The sequence below is a fragment of the Sceloporus undulatus genome, chromosome 3 (genome assembly GCF_019175285.1).
Source record: "Sceloporus undulatus isolate JIND9_A2432 ecotype Alabama chromosome 3, SceUnd_v1.1, whole genome shotgun sequence".
NCBI lineage: Eukaryota > Metazoa > Chordata > Lepidosauria > Squamata > Phrynosomatidae > Sceloporus > Sceloporus undulatus.
In genome coordinates this window covers 164,276,147-164,304,139 of record NC_056524.1, presented here as the reverse complement: position 1 = coordinate 164,304,139, position 27,993 = coordinate 164,276,147, and the positions used below count along the sequence as shown (strand labels likewise).

The 27,993-nt window shown below is 40.1% G+C and overlaps 1 protein-coding gene across 10 annotated transcripts in view; it reads left to right on the top strand.

The window, feature by feature from the left end:
• The window catches only part of ANK3 (ankyrin 3), a 284,245-nt gene that overhangs the window by 191,297 nt on the left and 64,955 nt on the right, over positions 1-27,993 (top strand). For 7 of the 10 annotated variants that reach the window (XM_042458764.1, XM_042458761.1, XM_042458770.1 and 4 more), the window contains 2 exons: positions 12,052-12,175; positions 17,079-17,181. In XM_042458764.1, the coding sequence (XP_042314698.1) occupies positions 12,052-12,175; positions 17,079-17,181 (227 nt within the window). Of the gene's footprint in view, positions 1-12,051; positions 12,176-14,873; positions 14,886-17,078; positions 17,182-27,993 lie in introns of all 10 variants that reach the window. The other 3 variants (XM_042458766.1, XM_042458765.1, XM_042458759.1) reach the window with 2 other exon arrangements.

The window sequence follows — 27,993 nt, the reverse complement described above, 5'->3', positions numbered from 1 at the left end:
TAACTCCACTGGCTGCATGTTTGTTTCTGTGGACAATTCAAAGATATGGTTATGATTTATATAGCCTGAGATATACAACAGGCCCTTGGTATCTGCTGGGGTTTGGTTCCAGAACCACTGTGGATTCCAAAATCTGTGGATGCTCAAGTTCCATTAAATACCGTGGTGCAGTTAAATGGTGTCCCTTATATAAAATGGCAAAATCAAGTTTGCTTTAGGGAATTCTTTTTTTTTTTTTAAATATTTTCAAGATGTGGATGCTTGAATCTGTGGATAAAGAATCTGGATAGGGAAGGTCAATTGTATATAGTAACTACTTCATGTTTAAGGCTGTGCTCAGCACAATTTGAGGGGGGAAGTCCACTACCAGGTGTCTTTGGCCAAAGTCCCATTCAGACTGCTCTTGTGTGAGCTGTTTATTTATTTCATCCTTTCCCCATTTCAGCATTAATTGCCATTTAAAATAGCTGCATTCTCCTCACCCTGTTTACATACTTCAATTCTCAGCATTCCTCACTATTGATCAGGCTAGCTAGGGGTGATGGGAATTGCAGTTCAGCAATATTTGCAAAAGCCACACTTTGCTCACCTCTGTTGTAAAGAACCTGGATCCCATTTAAGGAAAATTGACAAAATTATATAGCAGGGATTAGGAATGTTTGAGCCTACAGATTGGACTGCATCTCCCATGGTCCCTCACCAATGCCTATGCTGGCTAGCAAGATTTGGAATCCTGCAACAGTGACAAATCCGCATATTCCCAACCCTTCCTATATAGTATTATATAGGATTATCCTCACTGACTATATCTAAGACTAAATCTTTGGTTCTGTATGCTGAATGATAACTGCTGTAAACAATTACATGGATCTGTGTACCAGACATGCATACCAAAGGCACAAGTACTTTTGCTTAAGAAGTGGGTGGATGGGAAAAGATTAGATCTGCAGTGATTAAGAAGTATAAAAATAAAGTAATAATGACAGCTGATCTTGAAATGTACTTTTAAAACTTTTAATCTTGGATATATTTAAGAGACGTTTCCCGTTTGAGGGAAAGTCTGTTCTTACTCCTTCCAAAACGAAATCTGAAACAGCATCCACACTCTATGGTTGATGCCATTTCTACATTTTTCTTAGAGTAGCTAGTATGTTTTTGGTGATTTGATGTATCAAGTATGTGTAGGTCAAAACTCAAGGTAGTATTACTGGAGGAGAATAACGTTTTAGGAGAGTTCCACTGCAAACTGTAGTACATTAAGATTTATGTATGTGTTCTTAGAAGAAAAAGGACAAAACCCTTCTCCTAAAATTGGGCAGACAAAAACAGCATTGCATTTCCCTCTTGCGAAGAGTCTAGAACAGTGCTACCCAAAGCAATAGTCCATGAACCAGTGTTGGTCTATGAGCCATTGGTTGTCAACCTGCAGTGGTTTCCAGAAGAAGAAACAGTTGTAGCCAGTGATATAAATATGGTATTGGTTCATGACACATCCGGGGGGCGGGGGGTGGTACATGTGCTGGTCTCCCACATCAAATAGACTGATTCTGGCCTAAAACTGTTTGTGTCTGTGCCCTCAAACTGCCTGTTGACTTATGGCAACCCCATTAATTTCATAGGGTTTTCTTAGCCACGGAATACCAAGAGGTGGTTTTACCAGTCCATTCCTTTGAAATATAACCCATACCACCTGGTATTTGTTAATGATCTCCTATGCAGGTACTAACCAGGGCTGACCCTGCTTGGCTTCCAAGATCAGATGGGATCTGGTGCCTTTAAGGTATTTAGACCCCATCTAAAACTTTGTTGTTAACTGCCATCAAGTCGATTTTGACACATGGCGACCCTACAATGAGAGACCTCCAAGTAACCCTATCCTCAGCCACCCTGCTCAACTCTTACAGATTCATGGCTTTCATTAATGTGGTAATTGCCTTAGCAGAATGAGATCATTGGATGCTGGCAATGGTACCTCCACTATTAAACACTTTTAACATGAACAGTGGAGAACCAGCATGATGTAGTGGATTGATTGTTGTACTAGGGTTAGAATGCCCGCTTAGCCACTGAAACCAAATGGTGCCCTTGGACAAATCACCGTCTCTCAGCCTGTTGAAGTCAAATTTTCTCTTAAACAAATCTTCCCAAGAAAATCTCATGACAGAGACGTTGCAAGTCAGTATCAAAGGTGCATAACAGACAAAAACACAAGCAATATTCCAGGCTACAAAACATAAAGTTACTTTGGGTATGTTACAGGAGAATGGAAAGAGTTATTGTACCTGCTTTGTCAAACCTTTTGCACTTCATCAGATTAATTAATAGGCTGGGAAGCAAGAATTCTTCACATTTCAGGAAGCAGGAAACCATCTCCAAAATACTGGTTTGAAAATAATGGTTTGTTTACCCACTTTTACTTCTGCCAATCTTCCCTTCTGTTTGTATTCAGATCAAGCCCTATTAAGAAAGGAAGCTCTTTCTTTTAAATAAGCTAGAGCTTTAGCAGACTTCATTTGTAACTGTTGCAACAGCACCAAGGAAATGGTCGGTAGCTAAAATTCCTGGCATTTGCTACATAAATAAGTTTAAAAAAAATGTGAGGAAAGGACATTTTAAGTTTAACGTTTAGTTAGAATACAGTAACTGCGATTTTTAAGAGGAAAGTTAGCTTACTTGTTGTTGATTTTGAAAAAACAGCAACAGAAGCTGTTGTTTAACCAGTAACAGAGCAGGAAAAGGTTGTTAATGCATTAATAGCTGCAGATGACTATCCAGAACTGAGCATGAGAAGACCTTAAAGCATTCTGTTCATTTAATGGTTCCTTTCATTCAGATTTCTAGTTTCCTAATTGTCCCCTATTTTTTATGGGTGTTGTAGCCTGTTTAGAATGACCTTCAGGAATGCTTTTGTAAATATTAGCTCCCTTCAAGTTTTGTATATTCAAGCTTTGAAAAATTATTTTGGACTGTAACTCCCAGAATCTATATATAGCAGAAATAGAGGGTGCATGGCTAGGGATGCCATAACCCGGCGGCCCCCGTGACAAACCTGCTTTTGGGGGGCCCCTCCCGGTCCCAGTCCGGTTTGGCCCCCAGCCCCCGGTTTGGGGCCCACATGGCGCCAACCCACCTTCCCCTGCCTCCCCACGCAGCCATGCCACCCACCTCCTCCTCCTCTTCCTCTGTTCGGAAGCGAAGGAGGAGGCGGTGCGCGGGGGAGGGTGGTGGGGAGGGGGCGCGGGCATGCACAGGAGGCGCACCTCCTCCTCCTCCTCCTCTGTTCCAAGCCTCCCTTCCTTTCTCCATCCTTCCTCCTTCCTTCCTCCTCCTCCTCTGCCTCCCAGCCCAGGCCCAAGCTGAGGAGGAGGCAGAGGTGCCTGCCTGGCTTGGCACTCCCTGCGCTCGTGCACGCGCCAAGGCAGCAGGCACTGGCAGGCAGCCACCCACTGCCTCCTCTGCCTGGTGCGCCTCCGCGCTGGGCACTTCCTTGGGCCCGGGAGGCGGAGGCAGAGGAGGAGGCTGGCTGCCTGCCTCCTGCCTTGGCGCGTGGGCGGGGGGGAGCACGCCAAGGCAGCCACCCACCTCCTCCTCCACTTGGGCCTGGGCTGGGAGACAGAGGAGGAGGAGGGAGGGAGGGAGGAAAGAAGGAGGAAGGGGGAGGAAGGAGGGAAGAAAGAAGGGAGGAGGAGGAGAGAGGAAGGAAGGAGGGAGGAAAGCAGGAGAAAGGAGGAAAGGGGAGGAAGGGAGGAAGGAGAGAAGAAGGAAGGGAGGAGGAGGAGGAGGGAGGAAGGAAGGAAGGAGGAAACGGGAGGAATAATAATAATAATAATAATAATCTTTATTTATACCCCGCCTTTCCACAATGTGATCAAGGCGGCTTACAGGTAAAAGACAATAAATTACAAGTTAAAATATTACATATAAAAATTAAAACATCGATAGAGGAGTAGGGACGGGAAACAAACAATCGAATTATCAGGGCAAGAATAGAACAACAACTTTAAGATAGTTGGGGCAAAAAACAAATTACTAAGGTGGGAATGCCAGCCGAAATAAGTGAGTTTTTAGATCTTTTTTAAAAGAAAGTAACGATGCAGAGGAACGAAGCTGTGCAGGAAGCTTGTTCCACAAAGTGGGGGCAAAGATAGTAAAGGCCCTCTGTGAGGTCGTTACAAAGCGAGACTTAGGGACCTCCAACAGGTTGGCCCCAGATGTTCTGAGTGTGCGGGGCGGACTGTATGGGGAGAGGCGGTCCTCCAAGTACCCTGGACCCAAGCCATTTAGGGCTTTATAGGTCAACACCAACACCTTGTATTGAGCTCGGAAGCGAATAGGCAGCCAGTGGAGATCTTTTAATATAGGAAGGGAGGAAGAGGATAGTGATGATGATGATATGAGCCAGCTTCTGAGGCACATGGCCAATGTAAGTTGCTCTGATTTTTACAAACTCATGCGCAGTGAAGAAAAACCAAAGTCCCTTGACCAAGTACACACTTCTGAGAAGTACAGTTGAATCCGAGGGCAAACCCACTTCTTGTTAAACCACCTTGACGTATTCAGTATGCATAGCATGTTCAGTGTGAAACCCAAAGAGTTTGGTTATCAAATAAGCCTCTGAAATATGCAAGAGGCCATGTTAAGTAAAGCCATGTTCAATGCCCAAATGTGCTGTTTGGAATGGGGGGAGGGGGGGTGGCCAGAAAGGGAAAGTACATTTCTGCCATCTGTCTAGGAATAATGCCCAAATGTACTCCATTTTGATCATGCCTAAGAAACATGTATTTATATTAACATTTTTTTAAAACCATCAATTTTTTCCGTGTGTCCTCCATTTTTATAAAAATGTGCCCTCCATTTGAAAATTTTGTCCTACATTTGTCCTACATTTGTCCCAGTTTGGAGGTCCAGACTTATGGCAACCCTATGCATGGCCCTATTGAAGTTGTTGGGTTGCAGCATACATGATCCATCAACTGTCTAAACTAGCTAAAGCTGATGGGATTTGGAGTCCAGTAACACGTTTCCCAGCTTGCCAAGAGAAATGTCCTATTTTTATCCACGTTGTACTCTTTTGTCGTGCTTCTGACAGGAGATGGGATGTTTCAAAGAGTACAGGGAGGTGATGACTCAACATTGCCTTATTAATATTTTACTCCTTTTCTAGTCTTCTGTAGTTTTTCTTGCAAAAAGAGAGAAAGGGCTAAGAATTCCTTCTGCGCCCACACAAAAGTACTTTGGAGAGTGATTGTTTCTCTCTATGCAGCAATCAGAGAAGAAGACGGTGGGGAGGGAGGCAGAGATGGAGGAGAAGTAGGTGGGAGTGAAAAGTGAGAGCATATGTCCTGTGTACAGCTAATATTTATTTACATTTGCACATCTCTTAACTGCATTTTTGTGCATCTGTAGGAGGTGATGCACAGCGTGAAGTAAATAAAAAACATTAAAATGGCCATTATGACAATAAAAAAAATGCAAGAAGAACAGCACAAAGAAAAGTAATTAAAAATATATGACAACCTACACAGCAAGAGATAATTTCATTATCCAAGGTACAAGAATTTAAAACATTTTAGCCGATATGATTTTTTTCCCCTTTGCTCTATCAGAAGCAGCCTGATGATTCTCTCTGAAGTGGAAAGGAATGAGAACAGAGTTTGGAATAGTTGCTTTTTGAAAGTGCAAAAAATAACTTTTCCAAGCTCTAGCTGAGGAAGGTTTTCAAAACTACCATACCCAACTTTTGATAGCTTTGACCTAAATGAAAGGCTATTATTACTATAGGCTTCTGCTGATATCACAGATAACCTTGCTCTGGAACTATAATATAGTACCTTGCAAATAGAAAATGCCCCTTGAAAGATTTAATGGCATTCATTTTCTGATATTCTAATGTGTACAGTAAGCTATGTGGAATTCATAAGGGCTCATATGTGCTATGAAATACAGTTAGCCCTCCATATCCACAGGGGTTTTTTTATCCATGGATTCAAGCATCCACAATTTGAAAATATTTTAAATATATGTAAATTTCAAAAAGCAAACCTTGATTTTGCCATTTTATGTAAGGGACACCATTTTATTATGCCACTGTTTTTTTATGAGACTTGAATATCCATGGATTAAGGTATCCATGAGGTGTCCTGGAATGAAATCCCAGTGGTTATCAAGGGCCCACTGTACCTCTTGGGCCCAAGCTCTGATCAGCACTTTGCTCTAGGCACCCTCAACTTTTGAAGCAATGGAGTTAGCTCAGGACACATTTTTGTATTACAGACTTAGAAGGCAGGAAGGCAGTGGCAAAACCCCCTCTGAACAAATGTTGCAAAAAATAACCTATTATGGGTTTTCCTTAGGGTCGCTATAGGTCAGAAATGACTTGAGGACCCACAACAACAAAGACTAAATATTTTTAAAACTAGTATTTTTACATAATACACACAAACATGAATGCATTCATGCATACATGTGTGTGTGTGTGTGTTTTTGCTTGTCTGTTTTAAATTGTAGCATATCCAAAGCTGCAAGAGTGAGAATATCAATTCTTTCAAGATACTAGATAATCAGTTTTCGTATTATTTCTTACATATATATTTTACTGCTTGTCTGTAGTATATCAGTTAAAGAATATCAAACACAACTAAGAACACCAGAATGAAAACCATACAATAGATATGAAATGTGCTGTGTGTGCATGCATTAGAATCATATAAGCCTAATATGCAGGCATGTTTTAAGAATTCCGGTAATGAAGGTTATCAAATTGAACTGAGCCAACATAAATCAGTGCCATTGGAAATTAAGCTCCAGTATCATATCCAGATTCAGAACTTTTAGCATTTTCTTTTGGTGGGTATGGTAGGAGGTGAATGTACCTATTGTTCCTGTTAAAGAGGTACACTGGGGTCCTGCTCAATCTTCTTGATCAGCCGGACATTCCACCTACCACACAGTATTTCTCTGCTCTCTTTCAGAGGCTCCAGCTTGCTGACAGATTGGTGCTCTCTCTCTTTTATTGCTGTGGGGAATGTGAAAGTGGCTGATGTTAATGATTACCCAAACCAATCCTGGTAACCAGCCTCTCATATCTGCTACGACTATGGGAGAGGGGAGGAAAATTGCCTCTCTTATAACCTCCCCTAGCACCCTTTATTGCCAACTAAAGGTGCAGACAAAGATCACCTTTGTTGTGGACGATGGATATTCTCCAGACTTCTGATTTTGGCTGTCTTCTCATGCCTTCGCCTGAAGACAGCCGGAAAGAAATGCTATTGGGTTTGTTTACTTTTGAGCTCAGATCCCAGCTCTCCTCTGTGCCACCTCCTTCATTTGCTGAGCAGCCCCTTCTAAGCTCCTTTCTTAGTCCCTAAGAGCCAAGTTATTTACTCATACTATTTTGGCAGGACAACTCTTTCCCCAGCCCCCCACTGTCTGGTGATATGCTTTTGTCTGATTTTAGTCAGCCTCAGTGACTGCCTGCTTAACCTAGAAGGGTTAGTGTCAAATTTCAGGGAGAGATGGAGGGGGGGCAGCTGGCACCCCAGCTGACACCCTGATTTACATACAAATAACTCAAGCGCTTGCCTGTGTGTCACCATTCAACCCTCTTGCTAGAGGCTTGCCAGAGAAGTTTGCAGCCCAATCGGAAGACACTTTGGAAGGATGTAGAGTGGGGTTTTCTGCTTTTTGTTTTTAAGGGAACTTTGCCTCCAACAGCAGCTGTCATCTTCTACCTTCCTGGACTTTCATTCTGCATTTGGAAGGAAGCCCTTTTTGGGTGGAAAGGACAAAGGCACACATTCCATCAAATGCGTGCATTGGAAGAGCTCAAGATGTTCAGAAGAGCCCCGTTGGTGTGTGGAAAGTGAATATGACCCACAGAGATTAGGTTCTTATACTGGCTCGGAGATTAACTATAAATCGCTGCTTAAAGACTAATAGGACTAATAGGAGATCTTGGAAACATCAAGAGACAGGGGGGGAAAGTTTTTATAGACTTGGCGGGTGAAAATGGCTTTCCAAAACAGTAAGATTTTTCCTACCTTAGTCATGTCTGTGGCTTTCCTCAATCCCCCCCTTTCCCCCCTTCCTGATTTTATGTTCTCTTGTGAAATATTTCGTAGAGATTTAGAAGCTTGAAAATGTGTTCCTTAAAATAATTTGCAGTTGCTGGGTGACAGGGAGAAAGTTGATCTGTTATTTTGTCCATTGCAAGGCAGCAGTTTGCTGGAGGGGGGTATTTTTAGAACTGATTGGTAGCTTTAAAGTGGGGCCTCATTCATGCTCCCCTTCCACAAAGAGAATGGTTAACTTAAGACTATGCAGAACCAAGAAGGGGGTAGGGAAACAGACGTGGCTTCACTTACCCTGGAAATGCTCTGTGTAAAGTACTTCTTTTTAACTGTGCAACTTTGGAGCAAGCTAGTATTGAGCCAAGAAAAAGAAGTGATGAGGGCAAAGAGTAGATTTGTCCATGGAATGAACTATTCTGCTCTAAAGTAGGAATACTCTAAAGGAGAACCCTAAAGCCACAGGGACTTATTTTAGAATAGCCATATCACTGCTGGAATGTGTAGCTTTGCCTATGACATAATGGGGTGTAGATTAAGTTGGCGAAAGTGAATAGCTGTTTGTTAACCCTTCAGTATCTGTGGTTTTGTATTAAAGGGCCAGCATTTGTTCTCTGCAATATTACAACTATGAGGAGTAGTCAGGAAGCAGCAACATTGCTGGCCATCTTATGTGGTTGATATTCAGTACAACTGCTATTTTATATCTGCTTCAATTTGATGTTGGGTGTAGAATGTCATACAAGAAGTGATTCTGTCCCAAAGTTGTTGTGTTCACACTAGTCTTGTTTTAGTGGCAATTCAAAAGGCATCTTGAACTTGATATATGCTTCTTTTTTTTAACTAGCATATTTGCATTTTCATTTCATTTGCTCGTTCGTGAAGTGATTCTTAGGTCTTGAAGTGATTCTTAGCTGAACCTAGAAGCCTTAGGGTGCATTTATACTGTAGAAATAATGCAGTTTGACATCACTTGAACCACCAAGGCTCCGTCCTACAGAATCCTGAGATATGTAGTTTTGTGAGGTACCAGCAGTCTGGCAGAAAAGGCTAAAGTCCTTGTGAAACTACACATCCCAGAATTCCATAGGATGAAGCTACAGTGCTTAAAGTAGAGTCAAACAGATGGATGGCCATCTGTCGGGGATGCTTTGATTGAGAGTTCCTGCATGGCAGAGGGATTGGACTGGATGGCCCTTGCGGTTTCTTCCAACTCTACGGTTCTATGATTCGATGCTTCTATGAAATTGTATTATTTCTACTGTGCAGATGCACCCTTAGTTTGCAAGGAAGAACTGTGAGATATTTGCATGTGATATATTTCCATATTAACAGACTTAGAGGAGTCACTGGCAAATTGTAGTATCCCAATATTTTTTCTAAACCATTTTTTCTCAGCTTCCCGCCCACCCACACCCACGCCTACCCACTTACTCCCAAGCCACTTCATCAAAGGAGTACAGAGAAATGTTGCATTCAGCTTTATGTTTTTCTGGGCCACTGCTGTGATGTGAGTGGTCTTGGGGTTGTGGCACTGGCCCAATGCAGATGTTAAAAGAGGACTGGATATCTTGGAGAGTATCTCACACTCCATTCCTAAAAGGAGCCAGAGGAGAAGAGAAGATGGAATGAATAAAGCTCCTCTGGCAGGATATTCCCATTGGTTCGCTGCCTCTCTGTAGCATCTATGGTTACCATGGCATAACTTAGTGGTTTGGCATACAGCATTAGACATCTCCTGTTGGAAGGAAAGAAGCTCTTGTCTTAATTGTTGAATATTTCTCCCTCTGGAAGTCTCGTGTCCTGTGTTTTGTGGTCTCAAAGTCTGTAAACTACTTTCTTAAAAGGAAAATTGAAATGTCTGTAATACAATTATTAATTGTGTTTTCACATCTGGATGATGGATAGATAATATTCATTATGGCCATAGAATTTGTGGATGCTTTCTTTTTTACAGTTCTTCCCTAAAGCCTCTGAACCTCTAATTGAATCATCCCCTCAATTTCCCCTGTCTTTTGCCAGAACTCATGTCATGGATCAGTTTGATGTGTTGATGGAAAACTGCAACCTCCCAAATCAATCTCCCAAATCAATTGTTATTATTGATGCCATCGCTTTCACATCCAAAGTTCTGTGCTGTTTGTTATCTCAGGTTTTTACTTGTTCATGTTTCATGGTGTACATAAGCAAAACATTAAATTATTGCCTACGAGTAGAGTTTGGTGCAGGTTGCTGGTGGCACCAAGCACAACTTGGATTTAAAGCTGGATTTGGAACAACTGTTAATTTGAGTTTGCGGTTTCAAGGGATGTGGGAAGAAGAAATATGTGATCTCCTGTAACCATGGTTGAAGAATGGATTGCTCTGGCTGTTGGTGTTTATGTAGCCTTTGAGACTTAATACCCCATGATGTCCTGTGACTAGTATAAGCTAAACAGACCTGTGTACAATCTTCCAGGGGCTTTACTTTAAAGAGCAGCAACACCAGATTAAATGAAACACTTCTGGAATCCCTTGAAACTGAAATATTAGCTGGACTTTCTCCAGAAAAGTTCTGGTAAAATTCAGGAATGACAACTTGGAAGTGGAAGGGTTTAAATATTCATAGTGTTATCCCTGTTTATTTTCTTATCTCTTTAATACAAATGGTATGCCCTCTGGGCAGATAGTGCATCTCTTTTAGTGTTTGGCTCTGTATTTTATTTTGTACACAGCTGACAATAAAAATATCAGTAAATTGTCAGAATATTCAGATTATAACACCAGAGAACATTATCTGGATTTAAAACTTCACGACTCCAGTATTGTTTATTGTACCGTATGGAACATCTTATAACAAGCAAATAATGGTATAAATATGTGTGAAATTGTAATGCAAATATTTTAGAGTGCAGAAGATAAAGTCATTTTCAATGTAAAGGTTTTCATTGTGTGTGTATGTGGTAGGGAAATAGGAGAAGGATGTAAGGGAAGTGAAGTCAAAGGCTTTCATGGATGGCATCCATAGTTTTTTGTGGGTTTTTCGGGCTATGTGGCCATGTTCTAGAAGTATTTATTCCTCATGATTCATCTGCATTTGTGGCTGGCATCTTCAAAGTTTTCTGCCAGCCACAGATGCAGGAGAAACGTCAGGAATAAACTCTTCTAGAACATGGCCACATAGCCCGAAAAACCCACAACAAATTATGTTAGGGAAGGTTTGTTCAAAAAGTGGTTAGGTGGTGGATCAAAAACTGAAGGCCACTTGGTTGAATACAGAACTTTGAGGGACTGCAACTTTGTTTTCTCCCCATTGCAAACTCAAGGGGGAAAGAGCAGCATATGAGTGGAAATCTGTAGTAATAGGATAAGGCTTTCAGAGATTTGTTGGGAAGGGGTTATCACCTTGGCCTACTATCCTTTATTCTCTGTTCATAGTGGTCCTGCTACATTTGGGGGTGGGTAGGTGGGCAGGGTATTACATGCCAATGAAACCCTCTTGTTTTATTTCTGTCAGAAGTAGTTAAGAGTGATTGGACTAGTATTGCACCTGATATAACCTGCTAAACTGATGGATTTACAAGGATAAATGTCATTCTTTATGCTTAAGTATATATTAATTCCTGGACTAATTATTATTTTTAAAGGCAACCAACTGGTAGTTGTTAACTTGCAGTTCTCATAATAGGTAATTGATATTAATGATATCATATTAGCAGTGTTGCCAACAAGCCTTGAAGATATTCCCCGGAATGTTTTACCAAAATCCCTGGAATTCCCCAATATTTACTGGAATATTGAGTCAAAATCCCCAGAAAGAAATTAATTAAATTCCCTTGATTCTGGGGAATTCCCTGGAAATTGGCAACGCTGCATGTGAGGCAAACCCACAGGGAATGCGGTAAGCTTACTTTGCAGCAGCCTTCCTAAAAGGCAGGACATGTTTGTAAAGAAAACATTCAGTTGTGTGTGGCTACTGATTTCAGCTTGCTTTTTGTGCTAACAGGTGAAGATGCAATGACAGGAGATACAGACAAATACCTTGGGCCACAGGATCTAAAAGAACTGGGAGATGATTCTCTGCCTGCAGAAGGCTACATGGGCTTCAGCCTAGGAGCCCGATCTGCCAGGTATTCAGCAGGTTCTGCTTGTGAACATTTTACAGCACATTCCAACCTACTGCATTTTATCACCTGTTTCCTTTCTCAGAAGCTAAAGCCAAGACTTACATGTTGGTTGCCTGATTGCTCTCTGCCTTTAAAATATGCATCTATTATTCAGTTTCATGCTTCTCTGTGCCCTCCATGATGGCTTTGTTGTGGCAATAGCTCTCAGCAAATTAAGTCTTCATTTTGCCCCCTAGTATCAGTTCATGCTCTAGATATGTCAGAAAAGTTCCTTTGGAAACAGCTGGAAGCTTTTGTTTATGAGCCAGACCGTTTAGCCCACAATGACCATTTAATCCAGAACAGGGGGAAAAAAAGGGGGGGGTGGTTTTTGTTCATTCATTTGATTGTAACTCTTATTGACACTAATTTCATTTTTCTGTTAAGAATGAAAAACAACATAGTCTTATGCCAGAAAAACTGAAGGATGTTTGTTTGGCTAATCCAGTCCCTTTCCTTTTTCTTTCTTTTTTAAAGGGTGTAGATGGAGAATACTAATAACATGGAAATATCAAAGGCTGTTTGTAAATAGCTGTTAAATCCCTTACAATGTTGTTTCCAAAGGAATGTGCAGTTTTCTTGCTAGGGAGGAAAATAGGTCACAGTTTTATGAGAATGATTGCCATCTTTGCACTTCAAGGCATGCAAATGTTTATGTTATCTGAGGTTTCTATGTGAGATTTCCTGCCCTGTCTAACATCTGAAACCCACTAACTCAGGATTATTTCCACAGTTGTGCATTAGTAGTCCATTTATGGACAGTAGAATTATTTTGAAGCTAATAATTAAACCTCGCAAACCTCCTGAGGACATTTTCCTATAGTTCAATGATCAGTTGTGAAAAGTTCTTTCATTGTCTAACAGGGAGTGGCATGCCCCACAAGGTAAAACTTAGATATTTGTATATGTATTTTTTTTTTGGTTTGGTTGTTGTGGCTGCATTCAGTACAGTAGCATGTGCAATATGTTTGCACTTATTCTCCAACTTTGTATAGAAATCCGTTTGGTCACTTAGTCAGTTTTCTTTTTCATTACATCTAAAGAAAGCATTCTGGAAACAACTATACTAGTTAAGAATACTTATGAATTTTGAAGGTGATCTATTTACTTGTTCAAACAAAATAAAATCCATTTTTGTCTAGTTCTTTTAATATGTACTTATCTAAAGTATATACAGTAAACTGTGGCACCAAAGAGTATCTTGGTAGCACTATAATGTACGTAGCGGATCCATAAGGGCTCCACATACTTATACATCCAGTATATATTTATTGGGATGTTAATGTATCATACCTGAACTTTTTCATGTTAACCAGAAATCCTTGGTGGACTTGGCTTCTCTTTGAATTCCTTGATAGGACCTTAAAATTCACATGCTTCTGATTTACCAATATCATTATTTTTCTCTATGTAGCTCATGTTTACATCTGCAATATCTTATATGTGTGTTACACTCAGAGATAACAAATTGACATTTGAACATGTCCATATACCACATATCTCCATTTGACTCCACTGAGTTAGAAACATTAACGCAGTTAAGGATTGGAACTTTTAAAACAAGTCTCCCATGTCACTCTCAATCAGTTTTAATTACCTACTTTTGAGGAAAGCTATAAATTGGTTACCTTATAGGAACCCTTTCCATATCAGCTTGTCTGCACTGGAACCCTTGCATGTTTCAGTTGGTTATAAGGTATATTCTGGAGCTCATACATAGGATTCTATCGCATGGGGTAATACACCCGGCTTACCTTTCCCAAATTGAATTCTAATTCGGGAGGTAGTTGGGTCCTATCATATGTAATTTGCCACACAGATACAGCCTGGTTCCCCCAGAGATGTTTTGGTGGCCATTTTGTAAAGTCGGAAGCTTCCATTTTCAAAAAGGGGCTGGCTGGGCACAGCTTCAACCCGGGCTTTCTCCAAGCTGGGCAGAGATTTACATATGATAGGACCTTGCTGCCTCCTGAATTCGAATTCAATTTGGGAAAGGTAAACCACACTTTTTACCCCATGTGATAGGGTCCATAGTTGAGCCTACCTGTTACCCCATATGAATTGACTCTGTATGCTGTGTTTTTAATGTAATGTACTAAGATGGACTGTCTGGCCCTCTGCCCCAGGAGCAAGGAGCTATTAACACTCCAGATGTTTTGAAGCCCAAGCCGTCATGTTTAAGATAAGGATTATGGGAATTGTAGTCCAAAATACACAAAGAGTCTCTATTCCCACATCCTTCATTTAGCATACTGTTGTCTTCTTGGGTTAAGGTCTTTCCCAGCACCCAAGGTCCTAATAAATGGACATGACAAGGGTCAAACCTGGTATCTTTTGCATAGAAAACATATGATCTAACACTGAGTCACAACTCAGTGGGAAAGTTTAGTGCAGGAACAGTTGTTTTTCAACGACGCTTCTTTGCCTTTTAAGAGCATTTGCTAATATTCTAAGGCACCCCTAGAACCATTTGAAAACCACCAGTACAGCCAAACCTGCACATGTATTTTATCATGTGACTGAATCTGAGTGTAACATTACAAAATGAATTACATTAAATGTCTAAGTCATCCAGTCCATGGCATTGTGCTTTCTTTACTGTCTGATACTTGCTTTCTATCTCTCCTTGTTTCTTTTTCCTTTGTACATTTCTAAAAAATAGTCCTAAGGTCAGGTAAGAAAGCATGACACCCTTTGTGACATTTCCCTGCTTTTGCCATTCCTCATTTCTAATTTTATTTACTCAACATTGTGGTGTGGTGTGAGGTTTTCTGTTGTGTCCCATGTTAGACAATGCTATTTTGATTAATGCAACATTACAGGTGACCTGATTTTGTTACATTTAATATATTGAAAATGATAGATGCTTTTAATAATCTGGAGCCCAATTCTGTTTCATGTTCTAGTTGCTGGAATCAAGTACAAGAAATATTATAAGTGGGATATATATTGAGATGAAATCTTGTAAAAGTCTTACTCAGAAGTGCAAAGTGCATGCTTCAAGTTGTTAGAGCTGTACGCTTTTTAAAAATAAATTAGTTCAAGTGCATTTTTGTTTTGCTGGATGCATTCATTTTGTTAGACTATTTTGTTTCTTTTTCAGTCACAACAGCAAGCATGTCTGAATGTGTGGCATGTTTTCTAACATATGCTCTATGTAGCTTCCAGGGTTAATGTTCAAGACACTGAAACTCAGCATTTTCTTTGGTCTCAGTACATTCAAATTTTGTTTCCCTCTGAACACTTAGAGAAGATGACTGATAGATGAATCAGTATAGATGTAGCACTTTTCAAGTATTCAAAGTACTTCATGTACTTTACCTTAGCAATCTTCAAAAACGCCTTTTAAGATAAACTGGTGCTGTTATCCCTATACTGTCAATGGAAGAAGGTCAAGCCTGAGAGAATAGTGGTTTGTCTAAAGGTATCTAATTAGTTTGTAACTACAGTCATCAGGCATGTATGCACATAGAATGACTGCCTCCTGTTTTTAGGTTAGCCTGTTGCATAATCTCCTGAAGGCATGGAGTCTGTTGCTGTTCCTTTACTTGTGTGGAATAGCCACTTAATAATGAATTTAAGATTAATACATCTTACATTGGGAGCCAGTGTGGTATAGTGGTTTGAGCATTGGACGACAACTCTAGAAACCAGGATTCAAATCCCTGCTCATCCATGGAAATCCACTGGGTGACCTTATGCAACTCACATTCCTGACGCCTAAGAGGAAGGGAATGACAAACCTCCTCTGAAGACATCTTGTTGTGGTAGGTTTCCCTTTTTGTTGTCGCTGTATACCTTCAAGTTGTTTCCAACTTATAGTGGGTCAGCCATAAGGCAAAGCTATCATGGGGCTTTCTTGGCAAGATTCGGTTTGCCTTAGGGTTGCCATAAGTCAGAAATGACTTGAAGGTGGCACACAACAACACAACGGGTTACATCAGATCTCTTTGAAAACAGTTGTTTTATTGCTTATCTCTAGTTGCTGGCTCCCAGGCTTGGAGAAGTTGTTTTTTTGATTACAGTTCTCAGAATCCATTAGCCATGATTGGGAGGAAGTTGTAGTAGTAGTAGTAATAGTAGTAGCAATGTTTTCAACCTCTGCCAGCTTCTATAATTCCTATAAGTTAAAGAGAGATTTAGCATGCTTAGCTTTTCTTTGTACTGCATCTTTGCAGTGGTAGAAATACAGCTGAGCAGCTGTGCTGAGTGAGGGATTCTGGAGTTGTTATCCAAAGTAACTCTTCAAAGCTCTCCATAGAACACAAGGTTCTGGATATATTTCCCAGTGTTCAGAAATGAAAAGGCAACACTCCCACTCTAGGCTAGGTGTTGTAATTTCTTAAGAAGGGTAGTTTTCTTTCTGAGATGCAATGTATTTTAAAGAAGGTTGGTTTAATGGCAAGGCTACACCCAGATTTCTGTTTTGATAGTTAAAAATCTTCACTTGGACAATATCTTTTATCAGCTAACAGAGAGAAATCCTAAATATGTTTTTTTTAAAAAAGTTGAGATTTATTTAAATATTTCCAAGAAGTTTTTCAACGTTATACATATAAGGATGGTGTGCAAAAAAACTGAGTGCACAATAAAACAAAACAACAATGACCAAAATCTGTCACACTAGACAAACTATGAAAATTCTTTTATTTTATTTTTAAAAATCCAAATTATTTTACAATAATAAACATTGTTATACTATCATAATTGAAGGGCACTTCAAATCAGCAAAAGAAAATAACGTTAATCTACAATACATTTGTTTTATCATCTTAAGCTTGTTCCCTGGAAGTTACATGCATTAATTTTTCTTTTGTTCATCTCATTGTCACCTTCACATTCTGTGGTAAATTGTAAATACAACCAGCCTCCGCTCCTTCAGTTCGGATAGGTCTTACACTTTGAACAGAAGTTCCTATGCCCGGGACAGCATGATGATTGAAGAACTGCTGGTGCCATCAAAGGATCCGGTGAGTTCTCTTGACTTTTGGCATTTGATGCTTTAGAAGGAAGGAAGGAAGGTGAATGTTGAATGCTTATTATGGGCCCGTACAGACCAAAATAAAGCTGCTTCAGGTCACTTTGGAAGTATGCTGTTTAAATGATACATGTGTCCTAAGAGGCCAGAAGCTGTGCCAAAGCCATGCTCCGGTCATAAGGACCGAAGCACAGCTTTGGCGCCACTTCTGGCCTCTTAAGATGTGTGTGTCATTTAAACAGCATACCTCCAAAGCGACCCAAAGCAGCTTTATTTGGCCTGTCTGTACAGGCCCTATGTAACTTGGTGTGTTTTCTTAACGTAAAGTGTTTGCTCTTTATATATAGTTTGATATATGAACCTCATCATAACCTACATTCCACATATTTGACCTGCCACAAAGTTTATGAGTCTATTTCTCTTCAGCCCCAAACCAGCAATAAAATAAATTTAACAAGCCACTGGTGTGTCTATATATATGCCAGAGGTGCCACATAGCTTACCTAATTTGTAAGGTTTTTATAAACCCATTTCTAAAAAAAAAAAATCTTATCTCAACCTCCTGGATTAAACAAAGGAAAATTTAATTCTAGATTAATGTTTCAATCAGATGATCACAACAATTAATGTATTAGAATTTTGCCACCCTGATTTTGCTATTTATGACACATTTTTAGTACTTTTCCTCATCTTTACTGATTATTATTATTATTATTATTATTATTATTATTTAGAAACAATATGAAAGATTGTATAATTGATATGAAGGTGAACAGAGGAATTTTTTAAAAATCAGTTTTGTAAATTTAATATATTCATTGACAATGATATTGTGGAGAGGAGGTAGGCCAGCTTGAGGAAGACCATTCAAAATATGTATGGTGACTGCTGCTTTACCAACTTGGAATCATTTAATTCCAAGAGGGAAATACCTCCTTCCTTGACTGAATTTATTTATTTGGTTTATATTGCACCTTTCTCCCAGTGTAGGACCCAAGGTGGTGCACACACAACACCTTCAAAATGTTGGAATTCAGTTTGCTTTTATATGACAAGAAGGCATGGCTTCAGCTGCTGCCACACTGAAGAATTAATGCAGCTTGATACCGCTATAACTGTCATGCCTCCATCTTCTGGGATCCTGGGATTTGTAGTTTGTTGTGGCATAGTCATAGTCTGAAGAGCAAATGATATGTTGTTCTTTGCATGAAGCAAAAACTACAATAGGATTGCATTTCACAAAATAATTTGTGTTGTTTGGGGCAAAAATAGTTTGTCAGTGTGTTGACGTGACTTAACAATATAAATCAATGTATGATGCACCCTTGTTATATGTGTGCCAGAAGAAACAATGGTGCATGTGCCCATGGCGCATGCGCCCCACCGATGCTTCACGCCGCTGCGAGCACACTTCTCATTATTTGCAATGGGGCTCAAGCATACACATTTTTTGTTTTACGCGGAGGGGTCCGGAACAGATCCCCCACGTAAAACAAAGGGTGCATTGTAAATCAATAATGTTTAAAATATATGTGCAAGAAACATTGTGCATTCCTTTAAAAATGGCTTTCCTTTGTGCATGGTGTTATGGTTGCAAAGAGAAGGAATGTAAGTAGCCGTATGGTAGTAGAAAACAACCTCCCTTTGTCTGAGGTACTGTATATACTTGATTATAAGTTGAGAAATTTATGCCCCAAAATGGACTCCAAAATCATGGGCAGACTTCTATATGGGGCAATAAGTTAATACTGCTTATAACATTCCTAAAAGAAATGTACACCTTCCTCTGTAGCCAGGGATCTTTAAACAGCTCCCTGTTTGAGTCCCTGCATGGTGCTGTCCCCACTCTCTTTCTCTGTTATCCCTCAACCTTCCCTCGCAGCCAGAGCTAACAAACAGCTACTGAGGCAAGGGACACATACAGAGAGAGAATATACCCGGGCTTGTACCCCGTTTTGCAAGCCATGAGCCTTGGAAATCCTGGGGGCAAAGGGCAGAGAGAGAGAGGTTTCTACCCCATTTTGCAAACCATGAGCCTTGGAAATCCTAGGGGTGGAGGGTAGAGGGGGGGGTTCTACCCCATTTTGCAAGCCATAAGCCTTTAAGATACTTTTGGTAAAGGGGAGAGAGAGAGAGAGAGAGAGAGAGAGAGACTAAGTTTGTTTCCCCATTTTCCATGCCGAGACTATGACCCTTGGGAGAGGCCCAGGGAGGGAGATGTAGGGAGAGAAGTGGTGCTTTGTTTTCCCCTTTAAATCTTTTGTAACATGCTCCAGTGTTTGACCCTCGGCTTATCCATGAGTCGTATCAAAATCCATGATTTTGGCTCCCCAAACTGCCCTTGACTTATACATGAGGTTGACTTATACACAAGTATATACAAAAGATCATTGGAATTGTGACATGCCACCCTTCCATTCTGGTGGCATCACAATCAGACTTTGGAGCTTGGAGCTTCTCTGTAGCCAGCAAACCAGGTCAGAATGCCATTTTCTCATTGGATGCCTGCCGGTTTGAATGTAGTGATCTGGAAGATAGGAAATCAGATTACTCATACAATTTTCCTCCTGGAAAAAAACTGAAAAGAGCAAAGAATGAGAGCTGAATAAGATTACATCAGTGTACATAACAGAATCCAGGTAATGTTTTTAAAATAAATAAATAGAAGGAACGGTAATTGTGGCAGAGGAGATTAGAAGCAGAGGCATAAGTAGAGAGGGAGACAGGGATTAACCCCCTTCCCCACCCAGCCCCCCAAATATATGTTTGGAAACATAACAAATAAATATTTTTAAAATAATTAAAATGGGATACAAGAGCACCAAGAAATATCTGTTTTAAAACATCCTTTTAAGAATCCAAATTATTTAAAAACCCACATGCTTAATTTAAGAGATCAGATAGTAGCTAGGATTTTAATATAGCAGGTTTATTTTAAAAAAGAGGCTTAGATCAGTTGCAGATATTTCAGGGAGGGTAGCATCTTGATCTTTTTCTTCCATGGAAAACTGATATTTGTGAAGATACTTTAGATATAGGGAGTGATATCTACTAATTTGGGGAGGTGGGCACAGCACTTCTATCCAGTGCTGAACAAATGGATAACCCTCCAAATCAAGAAATCAGGGTAAATGATTAGAGTGGCATCCTAGCTGCTTCTTCTCTATTAATCTGCTAGCCAATTCTTCAGTAAACAGCTATGAATGGAAGGGTCACTTGTGCTGCCAGGAAGTCCTTTTTGAACATAATAGGTTGCCTTTTACATAGAACAGTAATTTAGATGAAATGGTAGGCGAGACAGTACAGGGAGTTCCCCCATACTCTGCCATTTGGCTGCTATGCTGATTATACAACCAGGAGACTTAGAGGGTGGGGAGGCATTTGGGAAAGTGCTTTTCTTTATACGAGAGAGTTTATTTTTGTTTCAGCTCAGGGTGGCAGCAGCAGGTTGGCCTGTGGCTTGAAATGGTATAGCTGTTTCAGTGGTCAGAAAGGTAATCTTTCCAAGCTCTGGTCAAACAGTTAGTGCAAGTAACTTTGAGTGATGGCAGCTTTTTGCTGTCTTGAATTATCACATAGCTTACAGATCCCATGCAGCCCCCCTGGTCATTTTTAGGGCCTCCCCCAAAGGGAAAGAAATTTAACAACAGCAAAAAAAGAATTTGGATTTCTTGTAGTCCAAAAAAAAGGGAAAAGAAAGATAAATAACTCACTTGTAGGGGACGTCATTTTTCTCTTAAGCAAGGTGAGGGTGCTCATACCTTTTTTCCAGCCCCAAATCTGTTTGTTTTAAAGAAAGCATTTAAAAAAGAAAAAGAAAAGAAAAGCAACAGTAATAATAGTAGTAGTGACTTCCAATTACTTACAGTTTCACTTTGAGTGGCTGGTGCAGGCCTTGTAAGGCCCAGGGGCTGAAACAATGACTCTTGCACTCCCAGATCTCCCATCCTTTGGTTTCTTGACTGGAAGATGCCAGCGAATAAATCTGAAATTACATGACTAGTCTGAGCTCATCAGAAAGTGTCACCTTAAATGGGGTTGTGGTGCTGGTGGTGGTGGTGTTATGTACCCAGTATCAGCATTAAAGGATACTTGTAACTAAAAAAAAGTGTTGCTTTTTCATGGGGTGTTGAATAAACTTGCTTTGCTTTCACCATCCACTTGAGTGGAAGAAGCATGCCCTTATATAAAATCAGCAGTGACAGCACATAGCCACAATTTGATTGATTACATAGCATTGTGATATCATCACATGCACTACATGTTCTCTAATATTCTCTGGAAGGCTGGATGCAGGTAGTCATCCTGATGCCCCGTCTGTGCTGTAGTTAAGCTTTGATTCCTGTCATTTTGGTGAGTTCTGGGGAACTGTCCAGTATGTTTCTGACAAATTTCCTAAGGTTCTAGAGGAGCTGTCCAGCTCACAAATTACATCAGACTAGAGATTGAATGAGATGAGATGTTGCACTAGCTGGGTGGCAACTGATTGCTTTTACAGTAAGCCTGCCCTTCACCCTTATCAGAGACCATTAGAAATGCCCTGATCTGGAACATGACATCTGTACACAATTCCTCTTCCTGAAAAAGAGCCAGTGACAGAAGGCCCTATGGTGCTAGATGGACATTGTACATTCTGGCCAAAGGTTCAGTTTGAACTAGTTTGCTTGCTTTGTTATAGCAATAGCAAGCAGGTACATTTCCATAACGCTTATCAGTGCACTTATGCATTCCCTAAACAGTTTACAATGTGTAAGCTAATTGCCCCCAACAAGCTGGGTACTCATTTTAGTGACCTTGGAAGGATTCCAGGCTGAGTCAGCCTGAACCCCTGGCTGGTATTGGACTCACAACCTTGTGGTTTGTGAGTGAGTGGCTGCAGTACAAGCATTTCACTACTGTGCCACCAGGGCTTGTTTCTGGAGTCTCCGTACTGATAGGGGAAGTTTTGGGGCAGGGGGATGTGACAGTAGAAGAAGTGTGAGGGACACCCTTCCCCATGACTTTACAAAATTCCCTGGAGACCTAAGGTGGCACAGTCTCTGGGACTTTCTCAGAGTTCCACAGCTTTTCCTCAATTCCTGCATGTATTTTAGTGCTGTGGTGGGATGATTTTGTTTTCATGGGAATGGCAGTAAAAATTTCAATGAGACAATTTAGGGAGCAACTGTGTCAGCCTCTTCTATAAAGTACTACCTTTCCCACCACTGCGTGGAATATTGTTTCTTCCCACATGCACACTGTAACATCTCTCCATATTTTGAAGCAGTACTTGAAAATCTACTTGAGAAATCTATCTTGTAAAAAGGTACTTCTCAGCTTACAGTCTTTTGCTTCTCCCTCTACGCTGCAGTCACTTTATATTAAATTATGGACAGGTTTTGATTGTCTTTCAACATTTGTGTGCAACTTAGTGTTGAGGTGCTGTAGAAATAATATGACATAACCATTGCAGCACTTCAGTAATGTATTTTACAACTCCAGATAATTTATGAAAGCATGACCAAGTAGAAATAAAAAGCCAATGGAAACAATACATTGAAGAACTATAGAAAACAGATGAACCTAAAGAATGAAGATAATAAAAATATATAATAAAACATAAGATATATAATAAAATATTGAAAACAAAGTGGAAGTTGCATTTGGAGCACTGGGGAGAAATAAATCACTAGAAACAGATGGCATACCAATAGAGCTACAGAGACAGAATCTACTCTAGTTCTAACTAAAATCTGTCAACAAATATGGAAAACAAGACAATGGCCCATAAAGTGGTACCACTATACATTCCAGTCCCCAAGAAAGAGCACATCAGGGGTTGCCATATCCACAGGACCATATCCATATTAATCTCCCATACAAGGAAACTGATGCCCAAACTTCTGCACATATATGGAGGAAGAAATGTCAGACATCAGGAAAGGAAGAGGCACTAGGGATCATAATACAATATGTTGAATAATGGAGTGCACCAAATAATTTTTTTAAATCAGTCTATGCTTTATAGATTATAACAAAGCCTTTGATTGTGTAGATCATGAAAAACTATGGATCACGCTTAAAGACATGGGCGTGCTATATCATTTGGTTGTCCAGATGCATAACCTGTCCTCAAAACCAAATACTGTACTACTGTCATAATAGAATGCAGAAAAACAGAATGTTTCCATTTGGAAAGGGGAGCAGGCAAGCCTGCACATTATCACCCTGTCCAATTAACTGAGCATATCATATGTGAAGCAGGATTAGACTTGGAGGAAGGTGGTGTGAAAATTGGAGAAAGGGACATCAAGAATTTAAGATATGCACATAACACCATACTACAAGCAGAAAATAATAAAGAGTTGGAATAATTACTGGAGAAAGTGAAAGAGGTAAGTGCAAAGGCAGAAGTTTACAGGTGAACATTGAGAAAATCAAAATAATGATTACAGATTATTTACATAACTTTAAAGTAGATGATGAAGACACTGAAATAGTTCAAGATTTTCCATACTTGGCTCAGTCATTAATCAGAATGGAGACTGCAGTCAAGAAATCAGAAGAAGGTTAGGATTTGGAAAGGCAGCTATGAAAGAACCAGACAAGATCCTGAAGTATAAAGATATATTGTTGAATACTGAAGTTAAGGATTGTTCATTCCATTATATTTTCCATTTCTGTGTATGGTTGTGAAAGCTGGACAGTGAAGAAAGCTAGAATCATAGAATCATAGAATCATAGAGTTGGAAGAGACCGCAAGGGCCATCCAGTCCAACCCCCTGCCATGCAGGAAATCCAGATCAAAGCATCGTCGACAGATGGCCATCCAGCCTCTGTTTGAAGACCTCCAAGGAGGGAGACTCCACTACACTCCTAGGAAGTGTGTTCCACTGTCGAACAGCCCTTACTGTCAGGAAATTCCTCCTAATGTTGAGGTGGAATCTCTTTTCCTGCAGCTTGCATCCATTGCTCCGGGTCCTAGTCTCTGGAGCAGCAGAAAACAAGTTTGCTCCCTCCTCAATATGACATCCCTTCAAGTATTTAAATAGGGCTATCATATCACCTCTTAACCTTCTCTTCTCCAGGCTAAACATCCCCAGCTCCCTGAGTCGTTCCTCATAGGGCATGGTTTCCAGACCCTTCACCATTTTTGTCGCCCTCCTTTGGACACGCTCCAGTTTTTCAATGTCCTTTTTGAATAGTTGATAGGAAGAAAATCAATTCATTTGAAATGTGGAGCCAATCAAGCCTGAGTTCTCACTAGAAGCCAAGGTGACTAAAGTGAGGCTGTCATACCGTGGCCATATCATGAGAAGACATGACTCCCTAGAAAAGAAAATAATGCTTGGTAAGGTAGAAGGCAGCAAGAAAAGAAGATCACATTCCAGGTGGATAGACTCAATCAAGGAAGCCGCAGCCCTGAATCTACACAATCTGAGCAGGATTGCTGATGACAGGGTGGCTTGGAGGTCTCTTATTCATAGATAGAGTCACCATAAGTTAGAGACAACTTGATGAGCGTTAACAACAATAATTCATTTGTGCATCTGTCACATATTTTGTGGTAACTACATGCATGTGTTGGTATGTTTCTGTTGCTTTAAAATGTTTATCAAGACAATAAATGAATACAGTGGGTGGATATCTAGACCTACATCCAGTTGTTACTTCCCAGCTAATGTAGACATACTGAGTAACTAAACCTTACATATGCCAAGTACCCAGTATTTCGCTGGATCTAATCCAGTTGGGATAAATAGTTGGATTTAAGACCTAGTGCTTATGTTGTAAAATAGAGGTGTTGCCTTGCCATACATGTATGTTCTCTGTAAGAAATGTGAAGGTGTTGTTAATTCTCTAATGAAAAGGCTTTAAGCAATGGCATTCATTAAACATTCAAATGTTACATTCTTGTGCAGTGACCTGGATAGCAATATTTTTGGTATTCCTGTTGGTGGTTAGCTGGCTTGTACAGCCGCTGTGGTTTTCAGTATGCCTGAGTTAACTGTTCCTGACTCTATGAATTTTGGCAGGAAAGGCAAATCAGAATGCTAAACCTCTTGTACTTCTAGAAATTATTTAAGTTATCTGATGAAGGTTGAATTGACCACAATTCAGTCTCAGTTTTGTTTAAAATAGAAAACAGTATGAGAGATTTTTGCCAGTGACACCACTTTAATGCAAAGCTAAGACATTGCATTTAAGATGATGATTTAAACTGCAGGTTAAAATTATACAAATCCAACTGATACACACACACACACACACACACACACACACAGAGAGAGAGAGAGAGAGAGAGAGAGAGTCTTCAGTGATCTCTGTACCAATATGTGAAGCATTTTTAAGAGGCTGAAGGACTGCTCTGGAAAGGGCCAGGAGGGAAGTCTGCTTCTATCAGTGTAGTCACAAACATTTAAGTGTGGATCCAAAGATAATTCAGAAACAGAGCTTAAAATGGTAACAATCTGAAGCACCTGGATAGGATTTGGAGAAGGGGAGTATTAAAAAAAAGAGGAGAAAGAGTTCTACATTCAAACCACTACACCGTACTGAGTTTATGGTGGTTGTGTATCACCTTCAATATCAAAGCCAGACTGCTTAGGTATATATGTTGATTTGGAATAGGAAAGGAAGAATCCTGTTGCACTTATGTGCAACATTGGCCTTTGATCTGATCGAACGCATTTACTGTGCTCCTGTTAGGATGTTTGACAGGGCCTACCTGTTCTACCAGACCTTTATTTTTTATATCCTGCTCACCTTTTTTAATGGGTTTTATTTTCTGTTTCTAACTTTTCTTGGAGGTTATATTGTATTATTTTGTATTAATACTAGTAAGATGAATAAAATAGGACTTACGCTGAAAGTCGTACATTAAATGGTTCAACCTAAAATGAAATACACAAGTGAAAATGTGGTGTCTAGATATGATAAATACATTTGAGACACAGGTATTCATACAGGTATATCTGTCAGGTAAGGTAAGCTCCTGCTTGAGTGTACATTCAGTGAAGAACCAGGATTTCCAAAAATGTAATGTGTCATAGCCTTTGAACAAAAAACCTGGTTGACTGCTTCAGATATTTAAAGTGAAACACTAAAAGCTGGAGAAACCTAGGAGCAAGAATATTTGAAGCAGCATTAGCTTTTTATCTTGGAAAAAAAATACCATGACAGAGAAAGTGAGAATGTCTTTAATCCCTGCTTGTTTTTAGCTTCTTAGAAATGGCTGCACATCCTAATGCATGGCGCATTTATAGATGGAACTGATGAATTATTCTTGACTAGAGGAACCTAAAAAAAATTTTTTTTTTAGTCTGTGAGCTTGGAGGGTGGATAATAATAGACCCAGGCAGATTTCATATAGTCAGAACCTGACTTGCTATCTTTATTCATGCTTTAAATACCGCCAGAAAACATGTACTGCACTTCCATTAAATTTTGTGCTGTTATTTTCTTGGCTACAAAGTAAGAGGCGTTGCGTCATTTTGTGTGCTTTTGAAGCTACTTGAACTGGTTTGTGTCTAAACCAATTTCATGCTTTTAATGTCAGTGAGACGAGAACTGGTTTAAATCAAGAATGAGTCTGTGGACCTAAAATACAGTGACCATTCATCTGACTGATTCTTAGAGTAGGGAGACATTACTTTATGATTCCCAGAGTCCCCTAGCCAGCACTCATTTAAATTGTCCCTTCGAGGAATTCCTGCTTGCTGCTTGCTGGTGGTTTGTGCTGGTTTTTCCCCATGGTGATGGTCCAGGGTGATTCAAGTAATTTTTTTACAGGCCTCCTCACCATCACAGATCAAACCATGTGCTTAGGATAGATCAGTGGTTGCTGGCCTCCCCAGGTCATGAGTTTGCTCTCTCCATTTCACATTTGACATGATATCTAAATATCAAATGCATACATAGTGGATAATATGATACTGTAATTGTCTCAAGGCATATGCTGCTGCTGCTGAAGCTAAGCAGCTCTGCCTGTATAAATTTCCTAGATGGTAGACTGCTTGAGAGCTCAAGAAATAATCCACTTGGCGGAACAGAAGAGTTTGAATCTCCAGAAAAATGGTGACATAAGGATCATATTATCCACCATTTAGAGATTGTGAGTAATAAGTGGGCAGGGCAAGCAGTTCACAATTTCGTAGGAATTACAAATGTTAAGTAGGTCAAGCTTGGCCCGAATTGCCAGTGTGTATTTATAAGGGAGGCACATGCTTTCACCTGGCACAGTATCATTTTAGGGTGGGTCTGTATATAGTGGGGAGATTGCAAATGGGCTCAGATTGCTAATGCCAGGAATAGTTTATTTAGTTTGGGTGTGGTGGTGGTGGCACAGACTGTCTCCCCATCCCCCAAACCTAATTTTGTTATTGGTCAGAACAGCAACAGAATAAAGTAGTAGTTATTTGGGATATTAAGTACATTCTCTTTCTCTCTTTTTCATCTACAGCACATCAAAATTTCTGGGGGGTGGAGGCGATTGATCACATTTTGTGTTTTCTTGCAAAAATGTGGAAAGTGGAGCTGTGCTGAAAATAATTTTGTGAAAACAGTATCGTTGTACACAGGCCAATGCTTTCTACAAAAAAATGTTCTATGTGAGAAAATATCAGTTTCCCCCAAAAAGGTTTGCAACTGGTTACAATGACTGTTTTATAGTTTTTTGTGAGCTTTTCAGGCTATGTGGCCATGTTCTAGCAGAGTTTCTTTCTGACATTTCGCCAGCATCTGTTTCTCTGAAGATACCAGCCACAGATGCTGGCGAAACATCAGAAAGAAACTCTGCTAGAACGTGGCCACATAGCCGAAAAAC